General features: G+C 37.4%; 2 protein-coding genes and 2 non-coding genes across 5 annotated transcripts; all 4 read left to right on the top strand.

The window, feature by feature from the left end:
* The first annotated feature begins 732 nt into the window (after positions 1–732).
* Positions 733–15,163, top strand: LOC139965598 (b(0,+)-type amino acid transporter 1-like). 2 transcript variants are annotated; one of them, XM_071968132.1, is made up of 12 exons: positions 733–894; positions 3,318–3,624; positions 4,577–4,825; positions 7,472–7,597; positions 8,557–8,662; positions 8,919–8,963; positions 9,706–9,829; positions 10,947–11,050; positions 11,280–11,376; positions 11,646–11,795; positions 12,764–12,932; positions 14,597–15,163. In XM_071968132.1, the coding sequence occupies exons 1-12, from the start codon at positions 763–765 to the stop codon at positions 14,698–14,700; spliced, it is 1,713 nt and encodes a 570-aa protein (XP_071824233.1). In that variant the 5' UTR covers positions 733–762; the 3' UTR covers positions 14,701–15,163. The 2 variants fall into 2 exon arrangements, with proteins under 2 accessions (XP_071824233.1, XP_071824234.1); XM_071968133.1 differs by lacking the exon at positions 733–894 and adding an exon at positions 2,875–2,916.
* A 2,439-nt stretch (positions 15,164–17,602) lies between these two features.
* On the top strand, positions 17,603–17,675 carry Trnam-cau (transfer RNA methionine (anticodon CAU)). The gene has a single exon. It is a non-coding gene; the product is annotated as a tRNA-Met (tRNA).
* Positions 17,676–17,897: 222 nt separating this feature from the next.
* Positions 17,898–17,970, top strand: Trnam-cau (transfer RNA methionine (anticodon CAU)). Its single transcript has one exon. It is a non-coding gene; the product is annotated as a tRNA-Met (tRNA).
* A 3,578-nt stretch (positions 17,971–21,548) lies between these two features.
* LOC139965688 (uncharacterized) lies at positions 21,549–22,055 on the top strand. Its single transcript, XM_071968308.1, has one exon. It carries the CDS (start codon positions 21,549–21,551, stop codon positions 22,053–22,055), a length of 507 nt encoding a protein of 168 aa, XP_071824409.1.
* The last annotated feature ends 3,079 nt before the right edge of the window (positions 22,056–25,134 follow it).

Raw genomic sequence — 25,134 nt, 5'->3', positions numbered from 1 at the left:
ACCGAGGAAAATAATTTATTTGTCTACAGCAGTTGCATTTTTTTAATCAAATTCTTATTACCAAGACCATTGACAGCTATGCAAGCATTTCAAGTACATCGGGTTGCAAGGATACATGTACAAGAAGATTATAAAAGGGAAGATAAAACTATTAAAAAACATTTGCCGTGGTGACGTCACAGGCCACCACATGTGGGCCACATCAGGGGAGAATCGAGGTGCAAAGCCAGTCAAATCACGTTTACATTTAATAAAAAATAGCTCGGGTTATGAATGAGATACTAAGATGGGACTTTCACTAACACTGTGGCATATTTTTCGTTTTGATAAAAGTGTCAAACTGGTGGATTGTAATTGATAGATTATATCGCACAGAAGGAAATAATATCCAGTAACTATTTAATAGTTTGATTTTTGTCTGTACGTCATTTATTCCTTGAGTTTAGCAATAATTGAATCTCTGCAGTAAAAATCATAGTTGTCAAATACGTTTGTGATACTGTTTCAGAAGAACAGTTAAGCGGATCTTATCGCATGGTGGAACAGTGATGCATGGAAACGTTTAAAATGTAACCTTTTTTTTTTTTTTTTTTTTAATTACTCCCTGAGTAAAAAGTTGACAATATAAACACCACGATAGGAGATATATAAGTTGCTTAGAAGCTCATTAGAATTTGTCCAAAGGTTACAATCCAATTGTGTTTACAGATAATTTGCCAGTCATACATAAAAACAATAGGCGAGGTTATCACACTTGTGTGAATGTTCACGTATAGAGTAAAACTAGTCAGTAAAACACGCCCTTTATTACTTGATTCCCCCATAAAGTGGATATATAGCGGAAGACCCCGCGTTAAAACGACAGGAGTAATATTTTCATTTGACGTCACAGAGGTAAGATATTGATAAATGTTGTCTCCAACTCAAGTTTTGGTTTTATAACGTTTTATTACGGCACATGGCATTTCTTAAAGTTGTTTTGTGTTACAGTTACGGCAAACAACGGAAATGTAACGGAAAATTAGTTTTACCTTTATATACTCTTCATAGAGGAAGTACAGCATACTGCTCAAGAGAGGTTTCTTGTTTTTATTTCACTGGTGCATAGTATTAAGTTAGCTTTCACTACGAAGCGATTTTTTACTTCCAAAAATTTATTATTCAGATATTTGGTTATGTGTCTTAAATTCGACATCATTGAGGAGAAGCTGTAACATGTTTCGAAACAAACAGTATCATTACGCGGTAGGTGGGGTCGTGACTAGGCAGGGGCAAGGGGGGGGGCATGCCTCTCCATCTGCCATTCACAGGTTACGGGACATGAGTATGGTGCTCCCAATTAAGTTGTTGATGCCCATCCTACTCATTATTCATTGCTACGGGCCTGAGTGGGTGTGGTGGGGCATATGGGGCGGTATGTAGAGGTTTTACAGTCAATTTTGTGTTCTGTTGGTAAATTAGCGTATTAATTACCGGCGGTAGATGCGGGTGTAGGGTGCGTATAAATCTGATCTGTAGAAATATTATTAAACTATCATTTGTAGGCACGGAATCGAAAAAAGGGAACAATTTTGTAATGTTTGAGGTAACTTTATGGTATGTAATCAAATCAAAGTCACACGCCCCAGTGCCTATCGACGTTGTAACCCCACCACCACCCCCACACCCTTCCAGATTGGTCCCTATCCCGCTCCCAGTTTGGCGTAAAAGTGTTTCAATTCATCGGAGGGAGTTGGGAGGGTCGACAGTTGTTTATAAGGATTAAATAATTCAAAATTGTGTTTGTTCCAACGAATGAGACATCATAACAAGTATTGATCTAGATCTTTAGCAGATGAAACCACGTTTTTTTTTCGTCATTTATCTTCCTCTTATATCGGCAGTATAGAAAAATTATAATTGGAACAGTTACATAACATAACCTATTATATAACTTGTAAATTCTGCATTTATGTTTTAGTGTAAATATTTATGGCTATGTATGAAAGTGACCTACTGATTTTGAAAGTATAATACATTTGATAACTTCCATTATCATTTTAATTTAAGAATTAATACAATGAAATGCCGTATGTCTTTGCATGTACCGGTATATAACAAAATGACATCAGTGATCAATATAAAATATTTGATAATCTTGGTATGTATTCACTTATGATTAGGCCTATGTCATGGAGAATCGTTTGTAAGACTTGGAGATGAATTGCATCATGCTTTTACACTGTGAAAACAACCCCATATCGCATACAGCCAATTAATTAACCTAACCGACAGACGCTGTCGACACAGAACAGAGATAGGCTACAAGTAGAACTCAATGTTTGCTCTCCTAAGTCAATCAGATACTGTTTAAACATACACAAGTGTAGTGGTCTTCCCACAAATTTAATGGTAAAGTATATTTTCTTTGTTTGTTAAGCGCGTTAATTGCTAAAGACCTTATCTGGTAGTTACTGAACAAAGTTCGCATGACCGCCTACAGCTGTTTGATAACCGATTAATTAGGAGAAAGAGTTTGGCGCATGCACAAGCACACGGTGAGATCCGAACACTGATCAGTGTGCAGATCAGTGAGTAGGCCTGTTGCTCCAATCCAGTTAGTGAACAGATCAGTGGATCCGAAGCGCTCATCAACCTTTGCCCTGATCATGCGTAGAATATATTTCATGTTGTCAAGGAACGCGAAATTGTACTGTTTATTCGGTCACAGTCTCGATGGATGTTAGTGGACCGTGATGGGGTGTTGAGAGGAGATCAATTTGTTTGGCTGACGTGGCAAAGGAGGCTTTATCTAGGGTGACTTTTCATACGAAGTATACCTATTCCCTTTCGAAGTGACTCGTGATAACTAACATGACGTAACACGTTAACAGTATCGAAGTAAAAGCAATGGGTGTGATAGGTGGATCAAGTTGTGTGGGGTTTATTATTCAAGGGCGATGTTGAAAACCAAAGCAAACGATTATAGGCATTATTTAGAGTAATTGGTCAAAAAGTCTCTCACAAATGATAACTACATTACCATAGAACCACCTCCACCACCACCACTAAAAAAAAAAGAAATTGAATTCCATTTCTGAAGTTCTAGTCGAATCATTAACAATTTTTTTCCCTGACCGTTGACCCGAGACTTGACGCGAGTTAAAGGAAATTTTAGTGACTTCACTATAAAGCATAAAGTTTGTACCAATGAATTTCTTTAAAATCTATATTTAAGGTATCTATATTTGAAGTATCTTTATTGAAGTTCACTGCCTGAAATTATTTCCTTATCTTTTGTATCATCTCTGACCAAATATCACATATTATTTAAACAGAAAAACATGGGTGAGGATAGCAGCATGTCGGGATCTACAAGCCGTTCCATCGATGAAACAAAATATGGCCGAGGGGAGAAGGAAGATATAGCTATCGCCGGTAACGCCGCTGTTGCTGCCAAGGTTGACAAAAAAGGCAAAGTTGGTCTTAAACGTCAGATCACCTTACTGGGTGCTGTTTCCATTATCGTGGGCTCAATGATCGGTTCTGGTATCTTTGTGTCTCCGGTTGGCGTTTTGAGACAAACGGAGAGTGTAGGAATGAGTCTCGTCATCTGGGTACTATGTGGAGCCTTGTCCACAATAGGTAACTATGTAGCACAATCAGTAACGTGCACAATATCTCAAGGAAGAGGGAAAGGGTGGTGGGGGTATTCTAAATTCCCACCGACAGATTTATATAGGGGAGTAGAACTTTTTGTTATGGGTAGGGCGTCCGGGCCCGGAAAATTGGACTAAATCGTCGTCGACCGAATGCAAATGATTTATAACGACTGAACGTTTCACCCCGACTGACGATGAAGTTGGGACCGCGCTACCGCCATCCCTAACTCCACCGATTGTACACGCCACTGTACACAGTTATTTTTGTTGTAACATTGGATTAATTGATCTCAAATATAGGGTAGCGACGTGTCTTGTTTTTTTAAACTGTAACTGTCTGTGAAAACAAATTTATCTTTATTATTGACAGCGAGTGAGATTAACCAATACCAACATATAGATGAGATAAAAATGAGCTTACAAGGGTCGTCGATTCGTGTGAGGGGAGGGAGAAGGGGAAGGGCTGGTTGAGGCTGGGGTTGGGGCTGGCATGTAACTGTATTTTGCGAATCAAGGGGAGTGATGAAGGAAGTTTTGATAGAACAGTAGATGGCATGCGATCTTCCTTTTTTTCTTCTCAGTAGCCGCTAGCACATGCGCTTGTAGTTACCAACGACAACCATACTCTTTTAAAATGATTGACATCTTAGTCCTCGGTCCCAAACTTATAGTTTGAACAGTCTTACGTTAAATATGTGATCGTACCAACTCATCCACCAACTATGGTTTTATATATCTCCACCCCGCGTCTATAAATGTTACTCCTCTATTCGAGGATCCGACTACTTAAGTTAGCTTCTTGTTTACCCTCGCTGACTTACAGTCATGTCTGACTTTGCCATCATATATCTGCCGCACCGTTAAAGTCTAACTTACCATTTCTGACTTACCTATATTTCGTCTTACATATATATGTATATATATTTCTTCCATAGGTGCCCTTTGTTATGCTGAACTGGGAACAATCATCCCTAAATCTGGCGGTGAATTCCCTTACCTCTATGATACCTATGATCCAGCGCTTGGGTTTTTGTACGCGTGGGTGTCGACGATCCTCATGAGGCCATCTTCCCTGTCCATTATCTCGTTGACTTTCGCGGAATATTTTGTCCAGCCGTTCTTTGCAGCGGATGACTGCGATCCGCCATTGATAGTCATTAAGATGATGGGTTGTGTCTGTGTTAGTAAGTAAACGTCACCTCAATTATACCAAAACATATATTCAGTCAGTGAAGATTGTTTAATGTATTAAATGTGAACATGTCCGTTTTACCGCAAACATGTTGCTGCACATACTTCAAAATGCATGCTTCTTCATACACAAGGGCTCCGATATTTACATATTTATATATATATATAGCCTATACTGTATTATACATACTGCTGAAAGCGTACTGAATTCAATAAGTTTTGTGTCTAATTATATGGAATCATGTCACGAATTATACCCCGGGGGAGGGGGGGGGGGGGTAGCAATGGTAGAAATGTGGTCCTATCACATCAGATGTGTAAATTCATAAACAAAACTAAAATATCCTGCTTACATCCATACACTGAACCTTTTAACTTTTCTTTTTCATTACTTGATAGTTTGATATTGAATACTGACATGCACAATCGATGCATGTTAACATAAACTATAAAAAATAAATTAAATAAATTCTAATGGGCAGGGTGGTTGCGATTTATGGAAACCACAATTTTTAGTTTTGGTTTCGATGATAATCGTAACCTTTGCATTCATGATGGTGTGTGTGTGTATGTGTGTGTGTGTGTGCGTTTGTGACGCCCATCTTGTAAACACGATATATGAAGAAGGGAAGGTCGGGAAAATGTAATATTTAGTGTGTATGGAAACCACAATTTTTAGTTTTGGTTTCGATGATAATCGTAACCTTTGCATTCATAATGGCGTGTGTGTATGCGTTTGTGAAGACCATCTTGTAAACACGATATATAAAGTACCACATTGAGTGCAAGTAGCTTATTGTTTTCTGTGGAGGTCAACGGTCATTTGGGGTCACCAGGGTCAAATTGTGAAAACAATATCTCAAGAAGGAAAGCTTGAGCAGATCTCGTATTTAATATGTATATGAACCACATTAAGTACAAGAAACCTACTGTTTTTGTTGGAGGTCAAAGGTCATTTGGGGTCATCACAGGTTAAGTTGTGAAAACTTGTAAACATGATATTGGAAGAAGGGAACCTTGGACAGTCTATATTTGGTTTTTACATGTACCGTACCATAACAAATTTAAGGAGCCTATTATTGCCTTTGGTGGAGGTCATAGGTCATTTGAATTCAACAATAGCCAAACATTTACTCCACTTACCTTTGACCTGTCTCTCTACACTAACACACCTTCCTAAACATAATATCGCAATGGAAGCTTAGACAGATTGCACATTTGGTATGTAGTTGTACCACACTGAGTAGAAGAAGCGTAATGTTGTGGGTGGAGGTCGTTTGACTTCACCAGGGGTCAAATTGTAAATACATGTTTTACACAATATTTCAACAAGGACAGATGTCATATGTAGTATGTTGATGTATCACACTTTGTACAAGAAGCCTGTTTTTGAGGTCAATGGTCATTTCAGGACAGCCTGTGCCATTGTGGGATTATTTGTTTGTCACATCACACTGCTTTTCACTGAATTACTAAGATCAAGTATGTTGTACACCCTCATTAAACCTAACGTTAGATTCATGAAGGAAACTGCTCATGTTACATCATCGAAACCACAATGCATTTTTGCATTCTATTTATTACTTAAAACCAATCCTGTTTTTTGTTAAAACTTTTTTAAAGATATAAATCGAAAGAGTACGTGATTGACGTATTTCATTTATATTGATGTGTCACTTTATAAGCAATCACTACAGTAAACACTTACACAAACAATCACAAATCTGCATGAATAAGTCAGTTTAAAGGTCTCACCGATAACTTCAATTGCATTGTTTCATGATCAAACAAATAAGCTTTATTTGTTCATAACGTATTAAGGACGCGTTAAGACAATGGTGTGTCATGTATAGCCTATTAAAAGGGAAAAAATAGGAAGCAAGAAAAAGACAAACTTCTGGCTGGACTGTGATTCAAACCAGTGACATTAGGATAATGAGTCCTCTGCTCTTTTCAATCCTTATAATAAATAGTTGGCGCGATCCCTAGCCATTTCTTTGTCTTGTAAAAATGGTCACACGAGGTCGTTCAAACTTTCAAATTTCCCGCTGATAGCATGTATTTAACTTCTGTTCTTCAGTATCCAAACATTTTTACCAAACTTCCATTGAGTATTATTCACACTATAACGATTGAGTTCTAAGCACAACCTTGCACTTTAACCAAATTCTAGACCTAATTTATCATCTAAATATGCCTCAGAATGCGCCATTTTATCTCTCAAATCTTTTTATTTTTTTTGGGGGGGGGGGTGGGAGGAGGGGGGGTGAGGAAGGAATCCATGAACCATACACGGGAGTCGGTTTCAACGAGTCTATCTTTCGTCATGATCACCACAATCGCGTGAAGAAAAGTTGCATTTTATTGTTTTGTTTTTCCTTATTATGTTGGAATGAGGCTTGGTTATTGTCATGGTAATGAGCTGCAACTTCTGTATTGTAAATCAAATCGTTGATGCGCTAGAATTGAAAGGAAACTCTGGCTATAGCTGACACGATTCACGATACATCTAAGACCCAGCCCTACATAATCTATAGGAGTATTTTTTAGGATAAACTATTGTACATCATTTTATCATTTTATTTTCTTCCTTTTAATGATAATTATTATTATTTTTTTATTTTTTTTATTTTTTATAGTTCTTATTGTTTTCGTGAACTGTGCGAGTGTGAAAGCGGCCACTAATGTCCAGGTGATCTTCACGGCAGCTAAACTCATAGCTTTGATTATTATCATCATTGTCGGATTCGTTGAGCTCGGGAAAGGTTAGTTCATTTTACAGAAATATATCCATCCAATCTATTTGTTAATAACGAGCTTAAAAATTGGAATGTAACATATAAAATAAACGCATAACAAAATGGGCAATTGTGAAATAGAAAGTCAAGGAGCAAACAGTGTATGCAGAACGAAGAAGGAGATAATGTATAAATCTTTATGAAATACGAAAATAGGAAAACTAATGTAGAAATATGAAATACGACTGTAGTACAGAATGTCAAGAAGACATAGTATTGAATGTCATCCAAATATGTTCTGACGTTAAATTGAAATTTAAAAGTACATGTGCTTTGGTTGAGTTACTATTATAATTATTAAAACAATGAATTAACATTAACATCTTGACCTGCACCGAGGAGGTATACCAAAGTCATCGTCAGTTTAGCTTTAAAGGGTGTGAAGACTCACACAAAAAGAAACGTCTAATGCCGGTAATCTGACCTAGTTTCGAATGAGGTGTAACAGAAGTGTTAGACACCACCATCGATCCCAGAAAATGCACACACAGCTTGCTACCGTCGGTAATTAGACACTAGTGTACAGTCAGTACAAACAGCTGCGGTCAATACCCACAGCACACTGTACACACGATACAGCGATGAACATCTCAGCAGGGAGTTGTTATGGAACATACAACTCCCTGATCTCAGGTCCAGCTAACGATAACAAGGTATCACGTTTCATTACTGTCTGCATTTTGTAGCGACAAGCGAAAAACTTCACTTGCAAGCAACGGAAGGTTAACTTTTTAAAGATGGCGGCACGCTGTTTGGGGCGAGTCTTCGATGCCTTTTAAGGGAGTATTCCGAAAGATTTCATTATTAATTTACACATATTGCAGAGGCAAATACTTTAAACAATGGAAAGGATTGCCCAAATTCTATTTTCTTTACCGCTATTTTGTTGAAATAACACTCAACCATTTAATGTTTTTGTTTCACAGGAAATACCGAATATCTAAATCCGAAAACCTCCTTTAAAGGTTCTTCGTCAAACGTCTTCGCCTACGGGATCGCCTTCTACCAAGGACTCTGGGCATATGATGGCTGGTAAGTGCATCATATCGGGTAAAAGGTTTTTTTTTAATATAAAACTTTAATTAATTGGTAGTTTAAGACGTGATACCCATGTCCCTCTCTTAGCTCATATAGGCAACTGTTTGCTCATAGATCATTATATTGGTTTACATAGCTTCCCCCTTTAAAACAATTATATAATTTTTTAACTTTCTTCCCTTCAATTCTCGCATTGAATTTAATATAAAATAACAAACATATATAACATTATAACTATTATATCTTTCAGGAACCAGTTGAATTTTATCACAGAAGAACTGATAAACCCCTTCAGGTTAATCATGAGCTTTTAAACTTTATCAATTTCTTTATTTACAACTTTTTGGTATCAAACAAACACAAGAAAAGAAAACTTTATAATTGATTGAAAATATTCCTTTTGGCTAACGATGTAAAGCGTAACTGTAATTTTAAAGATTATAACTTATTTTGGTTATCACAGACTGCTGTTAATGAATAAACTACTGCTTGGCACAAAGTCAACATAAAATGTTTGTTTTGAACATCACAGAGCCTAACTACAAAAATTTTCCTCTCGTGGACTGAAATTAATATGAAACATATATAAATAGTTAGCTGCCATTAATATTGTTTACAACCGGTGTTTAATATTACCATAGATAAAAAATATTGTTATTTATATTAATTGTTAATATTTATATTTATATTTCAACATATTTCAAGGTACTTCTTCTAGTCGAATAGCTTTCAGAAAGTGTTTAGATTGCATTGAGTAAATACAACATCTCGAGTGGTTTAAATACTAACCTCTACCTTGAATTTTTGAATGGTTATTTTGCATAATTATGAAAGCATTAACATATCGTCGAAATTCAACGTTCCCGCCCCGAACACGTTTGAAATTTGAACATTAAAATGTAATTGTGGTAATTGAAACAATAAAATAAAGTCAGAGAAATAAAAATAAAAGTTAAATTTGGAGGTAACATTCATTTATGTATAATCAACAACACTATGAATCAAATTTAACTATTGTTTTCTCTTTTGTTAAACAGAAACCTACCTTTGGGTATCATCATTGGTATTCCGCTGGTTACTGTCGTGTATTTGTTGACAAATATTGCCTATTTTGCAGTAATGTCACCAGCCGAGATGCTGTCAACATCCGCCGTCGCTGTGGTGAGATATTTGAACATAGACATACATACATACACACGTATATACATACAAACACACACACATACCATACATATGTACATACACACATACAAACATTTACATACTAAAGTAGAATTAGCAATTAATTGTCCGAGAGGAACTGATGTAAAAATCAAATTCCAGGCTTACTGAGACATGTTTTATGTTGTCAAGTATATCTTCAAAACCTATGAGAACACATACAACGTATATAACTAAATCTGATTTATATGGAAACTTTAAGGTGACGTCAAAATGTTCAAGATGGTTAATATCACATAAAACACTTTTTATTGTTCAAATACAAAAATCATTAGGTAACCAAAAATATATATACCATTGATTCCAATTCCACAATTCGTGTGGGTCTTGTTTTGTTTTTTCTTCTTCTATTTTTCGTTATTTGTTTATTTTTGTCTGTTTGTTTTGGCTACTGATGAGTATACGAGCATTCTTCGCTTAGTGATATGTCTAGGCTGTAAATCCAAGCATTAAACTTAGATATCCAGCAGTCTGACTTTAATCTCCCTCCTGGCTGTTTGCATATTGTATTATTTATCTGCATTGTACATACGGCAGTGGAAGGCGTTTAGGCGAATCAGACCCATCCATGACAAGTATATCATGTACTACAAGAAATGCTTATGATGGACAAGACTTCTCTTCTAGCTCATTTGGGTTGCTGATTATTTAGTTGTTAAGTTTTTAAGTTTTTTATATCATTTAAAATTTAAAGAATGTAAGACGAGGTCAATAATACAAACTCTGTTGAAGGAAAGACTATGATGGACAACTCTCCTAAATAACTACGAACAAATAACATAATCAGGTTTGGGAGATATCATGCTGTTGATTTCCATTCACATATACCTTGTAGAGGACTTCAACAAGTCTAAACATGCCATTACAAACTAAGCAGTTATAAGTTGGGTATTAGCTATTCACATCCCCACCCCCACTCCCACCCCCACCCCTCTTCTTTTTTCTTCTATCATAATTTGGTGTAGATACATTAATTATTTAGAGTTACAGTTTAGAGTTTTATAACTTAAAATTAGTACAATCAATACTTACCCGTTTTTTCCCCGATCTCTCGCAGACCTTTGCTAATCGAACCCTAGGTCCAGTTGCCTGGATTATTCCAGTTTTTGTCTGCTGCTCAACATTCGGTGCTGCAAATGGAACTCTTTTTACAGCTGGAAGGTAAAATAAATAGATTTTTATATATATTTTTTATCTATCAATTATAGCTCATTCTAAGATGCTGTGATGGCGAGAAATTTCTGTCGTGTCAAGAATTAACAAGAATTCGGCTCACCCCCCCCAATTAATAAATCGATTTATTTATTATTATTATTATTATTATTATTATATTTGGCAGTTTCGTAACAATGAAATTACACCACGCATATAAAACTCTTTTCTCTTCCAGATTAGCTTACGTGGCTGGCCGGGAAGGACATACTCTTGAAATTTTATCCATGGTACACACAAAACGAATTACTCCCCAACCCGCTTTGATGTTCACGGTAAGTGTCACACCATTAATTAATCAAAAAATCAATTTTAGAGAAAATGCTGGAAAGCTGTATATGTATGGATATATATATATATATATATATATAGCCTATACATATATCATGATAATTGTATAAACCTTTGTATCAAAATATGTTTCATTCATTTGTACACGATATAGAACGCAGAATGCACGAGACTGGAATGGTGCGTCATTAATATGAAACGGCCAATAGCCATGCAAGTTTGATCATTTATGTCTTTTCCTTTTTCTTGCCAGGGAGTGTTAGCGATTGCTATGTTGATTCCCAATGATTTCGATACACTGGTGAACTATTTCAGTTTCTCTGCTTGGATATTTTACGGCCTTGCTACCCTTGCTGTCATAGTGCTACGGTTTAGGCACCCAAAATGGAAACGACCAGTCAAGGTAACTCAGAATTTAGAAACTCATATAATCGAGGACGCTAGTAAACAATGAACAATTTTGGGGGGAATTGTAAAAGGAAAGGTGATGGGGGTGAGTGAGAGGGAGAGGGAGAGGTGGAGGGTGAGGGAGAGGTGGGGGGTGAGGGAGAGGGAGAAGGAGAGATGGACGGAGAGGGAGAGGTGGAGGGTGAGGGAGAGGTGGGGGGTGAGGGAGAGGGAGAAGGAGAGATGGACGGATAGGGAGAGGTGGAGGGAGAGGGAGAGGTGGAGGGAGAGGGGAGGTGGAGGGAGAGAGGAGGTGGAGGGAGAGGTGGAGGGTGAGGGAGGGGTGGAGGGTGAGGGAGAGGGAGAGGTGGAGGGAGAGGGGGGTGGAGGGAGAGGGGAGGTGGAGGGTGAGGGAGAGGTGGAGGGTGAGGGTGAGGGAGAGGTGGAGGGTGAGGGAGAGGTGGAGGGTGAGGGAGAGGTGGAGGGTGAGGGAGAGGTGGAGGGTGAGGGAGAGGTGGAGGGTGAGGGAGAGGTGGAGGGAGAGGGGAGGTGGAGGGTGAGGGAGAGGTGGAGGGTGAGGGAGAGGTGGAGGGTGAGGGAGAGGGAGAGGGAGAGGGGAGGTGGAGGGTGAGGGAGAGGTGGAGGGTGAGGGAGAGGTGGAGGGTGAGGGAGAGGTGGAGGGTGAGGGAGAGGTGGAGGGTGAGGGAGAGGTGGAGGGTGAGGGAGAGGGAGAGGGAGAGATGGAGGGACAGGGAGAGGTGGAGGGAGAGGGAGAGGTGGAGGGAGAGGAAGAGGGAGAGGTGGAGGGAGAGGTGGAGGGAGAAAGAGAGGGAGAGGGGGTTGCTAACATAGGGTAAGGTTACTGTTTTCAATAGGACGATTCTGTGTGTTGATAGTTTTAAATTATCTTAGTGTGGGATGTAGTCATACACGTTTAATATTTTGTCTCCTATTGTCCTTTTCTTTGTCATGGTAAACAATTAGGTTCCACTGGTACTTCCGATCATATTTGTTATTGCATCGGTTTACCTCGTGATCGCCCCCATTATTGATTCCCCGGAATTTGGTTACCTTTATGCGAGTATCTTCATCATTGCTGGACTGTTCCTGTACTACCCACTGGTTCTCCGTAAATATTCACCAAAAGTGATGGGTATGTATTTTGCTTTTCATTTTCCCTGTTTTTACTATAGATGAAAATATAAATGAATAAATAAATATATATATAATATATATAATATATATAATATATATAATATATATAATATATATAATATATATATATATATATATATATATATTTATATATATATATATATATATACGGTAGCAAAAGAGATACATGCAATGTATTTTTATACGCGTAACGTTAGCACAAGATGTGAAGCTATTGGCCAACAATATACCTTGCCCTTCTTTATTAAATATATATTATTATTATGTCCGAAAGGAACAACCGACCAAACAATTCTCAGTTACAGCTACGGCACGCATGCGCTCTTCCATATCTACTGTAGATATGGAAGAGCGCATGCGTGCCTATACTTTGCAAATATGTATTGGGGCAGACAGCGTTATGATATTTTTTTTTTAATGGTCTGCTAATGTCATCTTGTTCGATAGGGAGGGTGGGGGACAAAAGCTACAGAGATCATAAGACAATAGTTAACCTAATGGAAATATAATTGGTAATGGAATATGGTAATAAACCTGGTTGTTTTCAGGAACTATAAGTAAACCTATGTGCATCAGAATAGGTCACAGTGAGACTATAGAACCTTTCAATCAAAAATGAAACTTTACGTTTTTCAAACCGTGAAGGTTACTTTAACACTGTAAACTTACTATATATGAGCAAAGCTTATACAGCGATGGTTTTCCTTCCAGTAAGCTACACGCCCTATGTAGAGAAAATGGGGACAACTCTCTATATAGAAAAACAAAAACAACAAGGCATGCTTGCATTTTGTATCAACTATTTAGACCACAGCTATTTCATTTTTGAGTGGTTCTCAAGACTGGTGTATACCTTTTGCATTTGTCATAGGAGAATTTTGTCGGCAGCGTGTTATGTTTACATAACAATGTACAGAAAATCAAAGCAAGTCAGCCATCATATATCAAAGTCGTATAACTTCCAACGACCTCTAACCATACATGAATATATGGGACATAACGATCTCCATGACATATTTAATAAAAACCACACCTTATATGCAGACTGACTTTTAACAAAAAGAACAAAACTTCAAAAACTCCAAGTCCAGTGATGAAACAGTGTCTTGCTTGATACGTGTGTGACACCTACCAGCTATAAGTAAATATATACTAACACGTCGTTTCAATATTTGCTTATAACCAGAGACTTGCACTTTTTGAGAGGAAGTTTTTGCCTTTGAGCTACTGGCCCTTGGTAGCTCCAATCTGAAGTTGCTAAAAAGACAATATTGTTAAACTAATAAGATTGCTCATTATTATTTCTTCCCATTTTTTTCGTGACTTGACTGTGATACAAGACAGAATTGCAGGCTAGTAAGGCTTGGTCCTATTTATTGTGAGCTCAATGTGTGTGTAAATGTGTAAATGCAAAAAAAAATATCTATTCATGCGCGCATGAATTATTATACAATGGAGTTATGAAGACATATTTGACACTTGGTCTATAACATGGCTGTCTTCGTCGATATTCTTGAGTAACAACTCTGAAAGCCACTTCATAATTAATCAATTATAGCATATACATTTCCTTTGGAACTCGATTAATCGGCGTCAAAACCTAATTCATTTTCCTTAACATTTTTTTTTTTCATTTCATAGGCCACATCACGACTTTCTTCCAAAGACTATTGCAGGTTGCACCGTCGTATTACGTCGCCCCCGAGGACGACATCAGTTTATCAGAGCAAGAGAAACAAATGTGAATTAGTTTTTGTTTTGTTTTTGTAAAGAAAAAAATAAATGAAATCAAGAACTGTTAAATTTGTTATCCAACTAAAACTTGCTTTCTTACAACGGGTGGAAACAGATGGGGTTTTTTCTCCTATCAATGTTAATATCATATATATTTCCGAGCATTTTGAATATTTACTTTGTGTTTGCTTTGAAAAGAATGATTTCTATATAAATAGGTAGATATGTTATAAACAAACAATAATAGTTCAGAGATTTCAATGTTTACCGAAAATAAACAATATAACATTACATTGAACCATATATTCCTCTTAATCACTGGCTGAGAGAAAATGGCATTTTAAAAATTACCTCAACCCTCAATTCCCAGCCCCCACCCCTGAATGAATATGTAGTAAGATCATGATTATGACGTCACGGATTCGCATTCCTTTCATTCATTAAACCTCGTTTGAACCGCATGTCCCATAGAATTATTGACAGTTGCATGTGACGTAATTAGCCTACAAAAGATTAAATTTAAAATAAAAACAATGACATAAACAGCACGTTTTAAATTTGACTGAAAAGGACATAGTTGTGACGTCACATATTCCAGTTTGCTTCTATTGAGCCTGTGCATAATAAAGAAACTATTGGCGACGACAGATTCCTCAGACTAATTGAAATGTGTATTATTTGGGTGTTTTTTCTTGTTTTAGTGGGGCATGAATAAATTACTTACAGCAGAAGAGGGTTGGCTGGAGGAGGAGGAGGGGGAGGAGGGAGGGAGGGAGGGGAATGGAAGGAGTGGGAGGGGAGTGCAGGAGGGGAGTGTTTCCGACCATGCATTTATAGTAACATGAGTCTGTGTAACATGAGGGTGTTTTCGGAAACCCGGTTCACCGAAAAGAGCTCTTTACAATTGTTTGTTGGACTGTCCAAACAGGGACGCGTAAGTGAACAACGTGAATCCGTGACGTCACACTTTTTTTTTTGGTCGATTGGTTGGTTGGTTGTGGTTTTATTTTGTTAAATCATATAGTTTGGTGTAGTGTTGTTGTCCTTGTTGTGTACTTTTAGAGTTAATTACTAAAAACCAATCGAAGGTATTCTCAACAGTTATTTTAGGATGCCATAAACATATATCCTTCAACAGCCCCAGGCAGGCGAAAATTGCATTCCATGAGGTTAGTTTTCAAACATGAAGTAACTATTTTACAAAGCTTCTTTACTCAGAGTTGTTCATATCAAATATTTTGGCTCTTCCTGCTGGTTCATGTCAATGCAATATGATATTTTAAGTGACTATCAAATTGATTTCTTTATTTTCCAAGAGATAATATCGAATCTTATGTATATTTGGCAATTTTGAGCTGAAATCCACCAGTATTTAGAGACTTGATAAAGATGTCATTAAAAGTGTATTTTCTTTAACAACATACCAAAGTATACGGCCTATATGTTGTGACCTGTAGTTTTGTGTTACGTTCTCGTATTGCTACACAATTACTGTTGACGAAAACTAGCAAGAAGTAATTAAGTTTATTAAATTGTTTTCCTTCATTGTTAACTTTCCATTCTCTAACTTTCATTGTTAACAAATAAGTTTGCTCATGATAATATCAGCTTACTTAATTATCAGATATTCCACTATTGATTATTCGGTAACAATCAATATATTATATCGTTGTAAAAATGTAAAACTAGGATTTTAACAACAAATCTCTAATTGATACATGAGAATATTACATCATACATTTTATGTTTTGATATCCTTCAAACGAAACGATAATTACTTTAGCATTCTTCAGGAAATCATGTCTACTATATAAATTTCAAAATTATGCTGATGTTTACGTCTGTTTTTCTACATTGATTTGCATCTTATTCACGTTTTGGCAAAGTGATCAATGAAAAGTGGTAAGAAGGTTTATATCTGAAATATTGATTTTTAGATATGATACGTAGAGATAAGTAGAGGCAGGGCAGAAAATGTGCATTTAGAAATTATAAACTGGTGTTGTACAATGATATAAAGAAGATGAAACATAAAACACGTCACGAATAAAAGTCAAAGAAAATGGGTGATTAGTTTGTAACTGCTTTTTTGAGAAGTTTATTTTATTGATCATTTGAAAGTTTCTGCATTAATACTCCATGTCATTAATCTATGTAACCATGCGCCTGTTTATGGTTTTATCAATGATAAAATGGGAAAATGTTTTGTTCTTTGTTTGTTTTTGCCCACTATGACCAATCAATTCCTGGTGAGCTTGTATAATTCCTCAAAATGAGTTTTGGAACTTGAAAACCAAACATGTTTTTAGCTAATGTCGTTCAGCCTGAAACGGACACATTATCAAATTATATTAGATCTGGAAGACTCACTCCACTGAAGGAAATCGTATACCAATCATGGAGGGTCATGTGACGTACTCCCTATAATTGTAGCACTCAACTCTTATAGTACTCCTTGAATGTATATTCAGCAACAATTGATGTCATGATCTAGCACCACATTCCGGTAAAGCTACGAGAACAATGGAATATATATATGGCCATGGTCAGGGGCGGCGATTTGTTTCAAATATTGGGGAGGGCATTTGCTTGGGTGCAAGCGAATAACTATCTAAGCGGAGTGCCACCATTGGTTGGCGCGCAGCGTACATGAAAATTTCTGGTTTTGATAGCCCCCAGATCACCGGAAATGGCACTTCTCGGGCTTGAAAATGACCAACCAGATGTACACTTTTGCCTGAGAACCAAGCTTTTCCCAATAGTTTTTTTCATTCAACGCTTAACACGTAGAAAAACTCCTCATACAATTTCAAACATCTTTTAACATTATATGCGACACTGGTCTGTATTTTAAATTGATCATTGACTTAGCTACCATTTCCATAGTAGAGACATTCTGTTATGTATCAGCAAGCCTCGTTGGCGCAGTCGGCAGCGCGTCAGTCTCATAATCTGAAGGTCGTGAGTTCGAGCCTCACACGTGGCAGGCATGCTATCAGTTTTATTCATGAAAGCATGAACTTCTACATACAACGTCTGTTCATTTTTTAAGTTCTGTTTGCTTTTAGGAACGCTTAACACGTAGAAAAACTCTTCATACAATTTCAAACATCTTTTAACATTATAAGCGACACTGGTCTGTATTTTAAATTTATCATTGACTTAGCTACCATTCCAATAGTAGACACATTCTGTTATGTATCAGCAAGCCTCGTTGGCGCAGTCGGCAGCGCGTCAGTCTCATAATCTGAAGGTCGTGAGTTCGAGCCTCACACGTGGCAGGCATGCTATCAGTTTTATTCATGAAAGCCTGAACTTCTACATTCAATGTCTGTTCATTTTTAAATTCTGTTTGCTTTTAGGGACGCTTAATGCGTAGCAAAACTCTTCATACAATTTCAAAAATCTTTTAACATTATATGCGACACTGGTCTGTATTTTAAATTTATCATTGACTTAGCTACCATTTCCATAGAAGAGACATTATGTTATGTATCAGCAAGCCCCGTTGGCGCAGTCGGCAGCGCGTCAGTCTCATCATCTGAAGGTCGTGAGTGCGATCCTCACACATGTTACTAAAATTAATGCAATTTACACCCATTATTCGGAAACTCTTTTGAATATCTGGGATTTCGTAGAATAAACAATTTTTCCAACTTCATGGCTATTTACTGTGACTTATAGGCCTACATTGCTTTAGAAAGATGACCAGGCTCTTTGATAATGTCGTCAAGGAGACAAAGTTTGCTTTCCTACAACATTTATTGATGTGAAAAACACAAATATTTATGTGAAAAAAAAACAAAGAAATGAAATAAATGAAATGAAACATCAAAAGCAATGTAGTTTCTTGGTGAATATGTTTGAAATTGAAATATAATGTAGCCTCTATTACAATATGTATTTATACCATTATTATGATTGTTTTCCTTTAAAGGGTGGGCTTGCCATACTAATGGTGATTCCTAATATTTTTGAGTCTTTGGTGAACTACTTTAGTTTCACGTCTTGGATGTTATATGGACTTTCATGTCTCGCTCATATTGTACTTCGATTTACCCATCCGGAATGGAAAAGACCAATCAAGGTGAGATCAACAACTAAGCATCTTTTTATCAATTAGAAAAAATGACATAAAATCTAAGATGGACATCATAATTAACATAATTAAATCATATTTTCAACTAAAATGACCATCTTCAACGATTAGTAGCGATAAATTTATTGAATTAACAGGTATGCAATAACGTGAGTTTTCTACATGTCCATTATTGGGGAATCGGTTGTGTTCTGTATTTTGTGAGAAGTTGCGTTAGGCCGCGGGGATATATGAATTGCCACGGCTTTAACATTGCCTCCAAGATAAACAGTTGCAATAAAAAAAAACGTATTTAGTTAAATATTCGACTTACAAAGTCAACATGTTTGAATGTTGACATTTTATTTCAATACGGTAGGCTGCCTTAACTGACTTACTGACGCGACAAAAGGACATAAAGGGACATCCAAAGTGACACAATAAGATTATTTACTGAATTAACCCATGTTCATTCATACTTGATAACAACTTCTCGAATCTGATTGGCCCGTTGTCGTCAGCTGACAGTGCATGAAGCAATGGATAACGCACGATTAGTTGCAACAACAACAATAACAGCAAAACTCGATGAGCTTATTTCCGATCCCAGCTGGCTGCCTAAGCTAATTCAAAGCGAACAATCACAAAACTTCTGCGGAATTTATCCTTAACTGACATGTTAGCTAATAGTAGTTGTACAAGAGGTCATAGTCTTAAGCTCCAAAAGTCACAAAGTAGAATTAATATTCGGCATAACTTTTTTCTAATAGGGTTGTGAATGAGTGGAACGGTTTGCCTTACAAAGTTGTACTTGCAAGTAGTGTGAATGGGTTGAAGAATGCTTTGGACAAGCACTTTAAGCATTGTAATCGGGTCTGAGTGTTTATGTCTTCAGCTTTTTTCCCCTCTCCTACAGGGTCCTTGATGGGGACTTGAGTGTCCCTCCTGATACTTTTTTTTCCTACTAAACTAAACTAAACTAGATCAAGTGAGATATGACAACAAACCCCTCCGTGTATACACCCCTTGGCCAAATTATGACCCAAATTTCCGAGAAAATGCTGGCATTAAAGTTATTTATATTATGACGTTAAGAGGCCATCGAAACAAACGTAGGCATAACGTTAGTAATACTATCAGAAGTTATTGGAGGCTTCGAAGAAACAAACGAAGCAATGTTCGAAAAGTCCTGAAAGCAGCACTGAATACAAGGAATCGAAAGACAGTTATTGTCCACAGTTGACTAGCCAATGGTAGAGCATTGTCGATATTAAACCTTACGTAACGTCTAACTGATAGGCCTAGCCTAGCCTAGCCTAAAGCCTACCGTTACTGATCGGGAGTACAGCAACTTATGTATTCAAGAAATGCACGTTTCAAGGAACATTAATGAGTCATTCTCCAATCGAAGTAAATGTTTCATGTACTGGTTCACACTATTTTCCGTCCCATCAAATGTTAAAGCCATCGTACTGCAAAAGTCAACTGTTGGTTTAAAAACTCCCTTCATGGAATTGTTCATTGTTACATTGTTACTATGTTTTGAGACTTTAAACTATTGTTAAAGTAAGGAACACGAGGTATCCTTTCGAGACAATAGCTGGTTAGTTTTCTTTTATAGCTTTTATTAAAATTGTAACATTCTGAGATGAAACTGAATGTTAATTTATCGCACGATAATGCACTCACGGGGGTATTACCCTATATCGCCGGATTCACTCGGGCTACGGCCTCGCCAGGGCCGTAATCTGCGGGGTGGATGATGGGGGGAGCTGCCCCCTGAGATTTCCACTTCCTAAATAATGATAACACAAACCTAAAAATTAATTTACACATAAATTCCCAATATGGCTTCCCCTCAGCATATAAACGCTACGGCTTCCATCAGAAAGCCCTAGCGAATTACCTGTGTAAATAATGAATAAAGCAGAGCTTATAAAGTAACGTTCAGTCCAAGGACCTTGTGCGTGAGTTTAGCACACAAACGCTGCCTACAAACCTCCTTAAGCAGTATGTGACACCTCTCTTGTCAGTTATCAGCACTATTGTGAACATTGTGAACATTGTGAACTATTGTGAACAACTCCCTCATAACTGGCGATGTACCATCCGCTTTCAAGCTCGCCCATGTGCCACCACTCATTAAGAAACCCTCGCTGGATGCCACCGTTCTCTCAAATTATAGGCCAGTGTCAAACCTTCCATTTGTATCAAAGGTTCTAGAAAAAGTTGTGTCATCCCGTCTCATATCCTATCTTGAACACAATGGTCTACAGGAGACTCATCAATCTGCCTACAGGAAACACCACAGCACTGAGACTGCCCTCGTGCGCATTCAGAATGATCTGATGGTAGCTCTTGGAGGTCAGCAAGCGTGCCTGATGGTTCTGTTAGACCTTTCGGCCGCTTTTGATACGGTCGACCACCTCCAGCTTCTTAGTACACTCAGTGACCTTGGTGTTAAAAGTAGCGCCCTAAAGTGGATGACATCATACCTCAGTGATCGTCAACAGATTGTGTGCCTGGGAAAGGATTCTTCTGACCCTCAGACGTTAGAATGTGGCGTGCCCCAGGGTTCGGTCCTGGGGGCCTGTGCTCTTCACGGTATATACGTCTTCAATGGGTCAGCTCCTTCGCTCGCAGGACATGGACTATCACTTCTATGCAGACGACTCGAGTCTCTATCTTATGTTCCACCCCAATAACATTACTATCACTGTACATCGTCTAGAGAAGTGCATAACCTCAGTTCGGCAATGGATGTCACAGAAATGCCTAAAAATGAATGACTCAAAGACTGCGGTGCTTCTAATATCATCAAAGCATCTGGCCAGAAAGATAGAGTGTCCAAGCATCATTATTGGTGACCATCAGGTGAAGCCTAGTGATGTGGCAAAGAGCATCGGTGTCATAATGGACAAACATGCCTCTATGGAAGACCATATAACATCTGTGTGTCGGTCTGCTCAGTACCATCTCTACAACATCGGAAGAATACGAAAATACCTCACCAGAGAAGCCACAGAGCAGTTAATCCATGCTTTCATAACATCTAAACATTACTGCAATGCACTTTTCTGTGGACTACCAGTTAAACAAATAAAACGACTGCAAAGGCTCCAAAACATAGCAGCAAGGATTGTTACACTAACAAGAACATCTAGTCACATTACCCAGTATTGCATGAACTTCATTGGCTGCCAGTATCTCAGCGGATTAGGTTCAAAGTCCTTCTTCTTGTTTTCAAGTGCCAGAACAACATGGCACCTCCATATCTGCAAGATCTGATCCGTCCTTATCAGCCAACAAGAGCCCTACGTTCTGCTGGTCATAGTCGTCTGGAGGTGCCGATCACCAAGACAAACAGCTATGGGAACAGAGCTTTTTGCGTGGCTGGGCCACGCCTCTGGAATGAGCTGCCAGCTGAACTCAGAACTGTTTCTAGTCTTACGACATTCAAGTCAAAGCTGAAAACCTTCCTTTTTAGACAGCATTACTGCAATATTTAAACTGTGTATTAAATTATTTTCATGTGCAATACTCAAACAAACTCAAACGTGCATGCTTTTTATTTTTCATACTCATTTATATTGTATTTTATTCTGCATTTTTACTACATATTTTGTGTCATATATATATATTTTTTATTTGCTGTTACATAGCGTTTTAGAGCACTTTTGTGGATTTTACGCTTTACAAAATAAATTATTATTATTATTAAGTCCTATTTTCCCTACAAAATGACTTTACTGAATACAATTGTTCTAATTTACCTCTCTTTTTGGAGGAAGTGTAAATTTCTTAAACATGAGATCTTAAAATAAAGAACGTTTAGATGCAACTTGCAAGGCATGGGAAGTGCCATTTTCGGCAATGTGGGAGGCAGTTTTGGCAAAACCTTTCCTGCTACACTACGCGCCAACAGATGTCGCCGCTCCGCTTACATAGTGTCATGATGGTCCCACCCACTAAAAATTCTTTAAAGAGCCCCTTGTGTATGTACTCACATCAAAAGCATCACTTTGTAACATTTGAACGATATATAATGTTTCCCGATGTTCCCCCAACCGTCCCCTTAGAGATTCTACCCAGCCTACGGCCCTGCTTGAGTTATCCCCCGTTCGTGCATTGTTCTGAGATAAACGCACGGTAGACCATTGATTAAACTCCTAAATATATCATATCAAATAAATATGTGTTTTTAATTTCATATTCTGATTAGATTCCTCTAATAGTCCCACTGATAGTGGTGATCTTTTCGATCTATCTTATGATGGCGCCAATCATCAATGATCCTTCCCTGCCTTGGTTGTTTGCTGCGGTCTTCATTTTGGCCGGTTTTCTTCTCTATTTTCCCTTTGTGAAGATGAGATTGCGTATCAAATGTTTTGGTAAGTTTTCTTGATAAAGATTTTAGAAAATACGTGGTTTATTAAACGCCAATTGCACAAATGCGTATGCTTACATGTATATAATGTGTATTATTGTGTAAAGGTACTTTGAAGAATTTAATTATGACTAGCCTTAGTATGGACATAACTGATTACGGTTGAAAGTGAATGTGTTTGATATAGAAGCAAGGTTAATGAGCCATCTATATAGAAACAACTTAGTTTTAATGATACTTACACATTGACGTAACGTTTTCATCAGACGCCTATACCGAGTCAGACAAAAGACATAGAACCAAATATATATTTGATTTTATATACTTAGAGTCTCAATTGTGCAGCTGGTTGAATTTTATGTTTTAGTAATTAGCCACATTGAATTTGTTAAAGAGAGAAAGGGCTGATTGTCTGACACAATTAGTTGTGTATAGTCTACTTATATAGGGACAATGATATAAAAATGATATCAATTACTTTCATTCATTTTCTAGGTTATATAACTCGATTCTTGCAGAAGTTGCTTCTATCGGTTCCATCTCGTTTTGTTTCTCCAGAAGAGGATGTGAATGAATCAACAGATTCGTAGTAATACAGCAATTTACATGTAATATACGACACGGTGATGTCATATATATATAGACACTTACTTGCCATCGCGATCGATGGATTCATGAGACAAGTGGCTCGTTGTGTTAAATCCTATCAGATAGTGTTTTAAGTCTCGTGAATGGATAGGCCAATTACCCACACAGTGGAACGGTGCGGTAGGCTACAAGGCCAAGAACACATTAAAGATATACCATACAATACTCTTGAACAAAATACTCCATGAAGTTCTTCGTTATATCGAAACGATGTACAATTAGAGTGCCGCTTGTTTCCAAGAGTTATGACAACAAATGAAAGTAGGCTATGGTGGATACTTCAGCCATATGACGGTTAATTATCCCTTGAGATAAAGTGACAATAACTTTCGTATGCATGTAAATTAGGCTGCATCATTGATATGACACTCATATCTGTAATATGCCTCCTTTGAAAAGTAATATACACTTTAGGCCCAGGAATTTTTAACGAGTTCTATGTAAAAACCCTTCAAGCAACATGCATATCTACTTCATTATTCCCAAATTTCCCATATTTTACCACATTTCCCCGATTATTCCTACATTTCCCATATTGCTTTGCTTTGAACATCTGCATCAGGCATAAACCCATGAAATATGGAAGAAATGAATGCAAACAAACCCAGACCTATATTTTAATGCACGGGCGCCGGACCGAGTTTCACATTGGTGGGACCTGAAATTGTAGATCCAGGGTGGTCCTTAAGAGGGGAAGGGGGGGGGGGGGAGTGGTTCATATGTGAACCATATGCTATGTCCTCAGGGAGCTGTGTTAGGGTCTGGAGTGAGAAATTTCGGTAAGATATTGTGGGTGAATATTTTTTTATATCGTTGTTTGTTACATGCAAACAGCAAACGCTTAAAATATTTCCACGTTTTCTTCAAAATTTGAAATTATACCTAACTATAACAATGAACAAACCAAATTATCGTTTGTCATAGAACTAAACAGGTCAAAAAGTAATTAAAACAATAAATGTAGTTAATTACCACTATTTGTTATCAATTTAATCGTTTTACTGGAGTACAAAGATAAGAATATTTTACATCTGGCAATGTCAAGGTCGGTCCTGTAGGCAACTGATTGGTTATGTAATATAGTTAATTAGTTAGTTAGTTGAAATTGCTGTTTTGTTCCGACTTTCCAAATTATTTCCGAGACAATCTTACATCGATATTCCGGTGTCTGAAGTTAATGGCTTAAAAAGAATTGCTGGAAATTCTGAATCTTAAGGTCAAACGTAAACCCATATAGCATTTTGTATGGCGAAGATATGCATTTTTCAAAGTTTTTATGGTAATTTATAAATGTATGTTTCAACAACAAAGTGAATGATGTCATCACCGTAT

The sequence above is a fragment of the Apostichopus japonicus genome, chromosome 3 (genome assembly GCF_037975245.1).
Source record: "Apostichopus japonicus isolate 1M-3 chromosome 3, ASM3797524v1, whole genome shotgun sequence".
Classification (NCBI taxonomy): domain Eukaryota; kingdom Metazoa; phylum Echinodermata; class Holothuroidea; order Aspidochirotida; family Stichopodidae; genus Apostichopus; species Apostichopus japonicus.
This window is presented reverse-complemented; position numbering and strand designations above follow the sequence as displayed.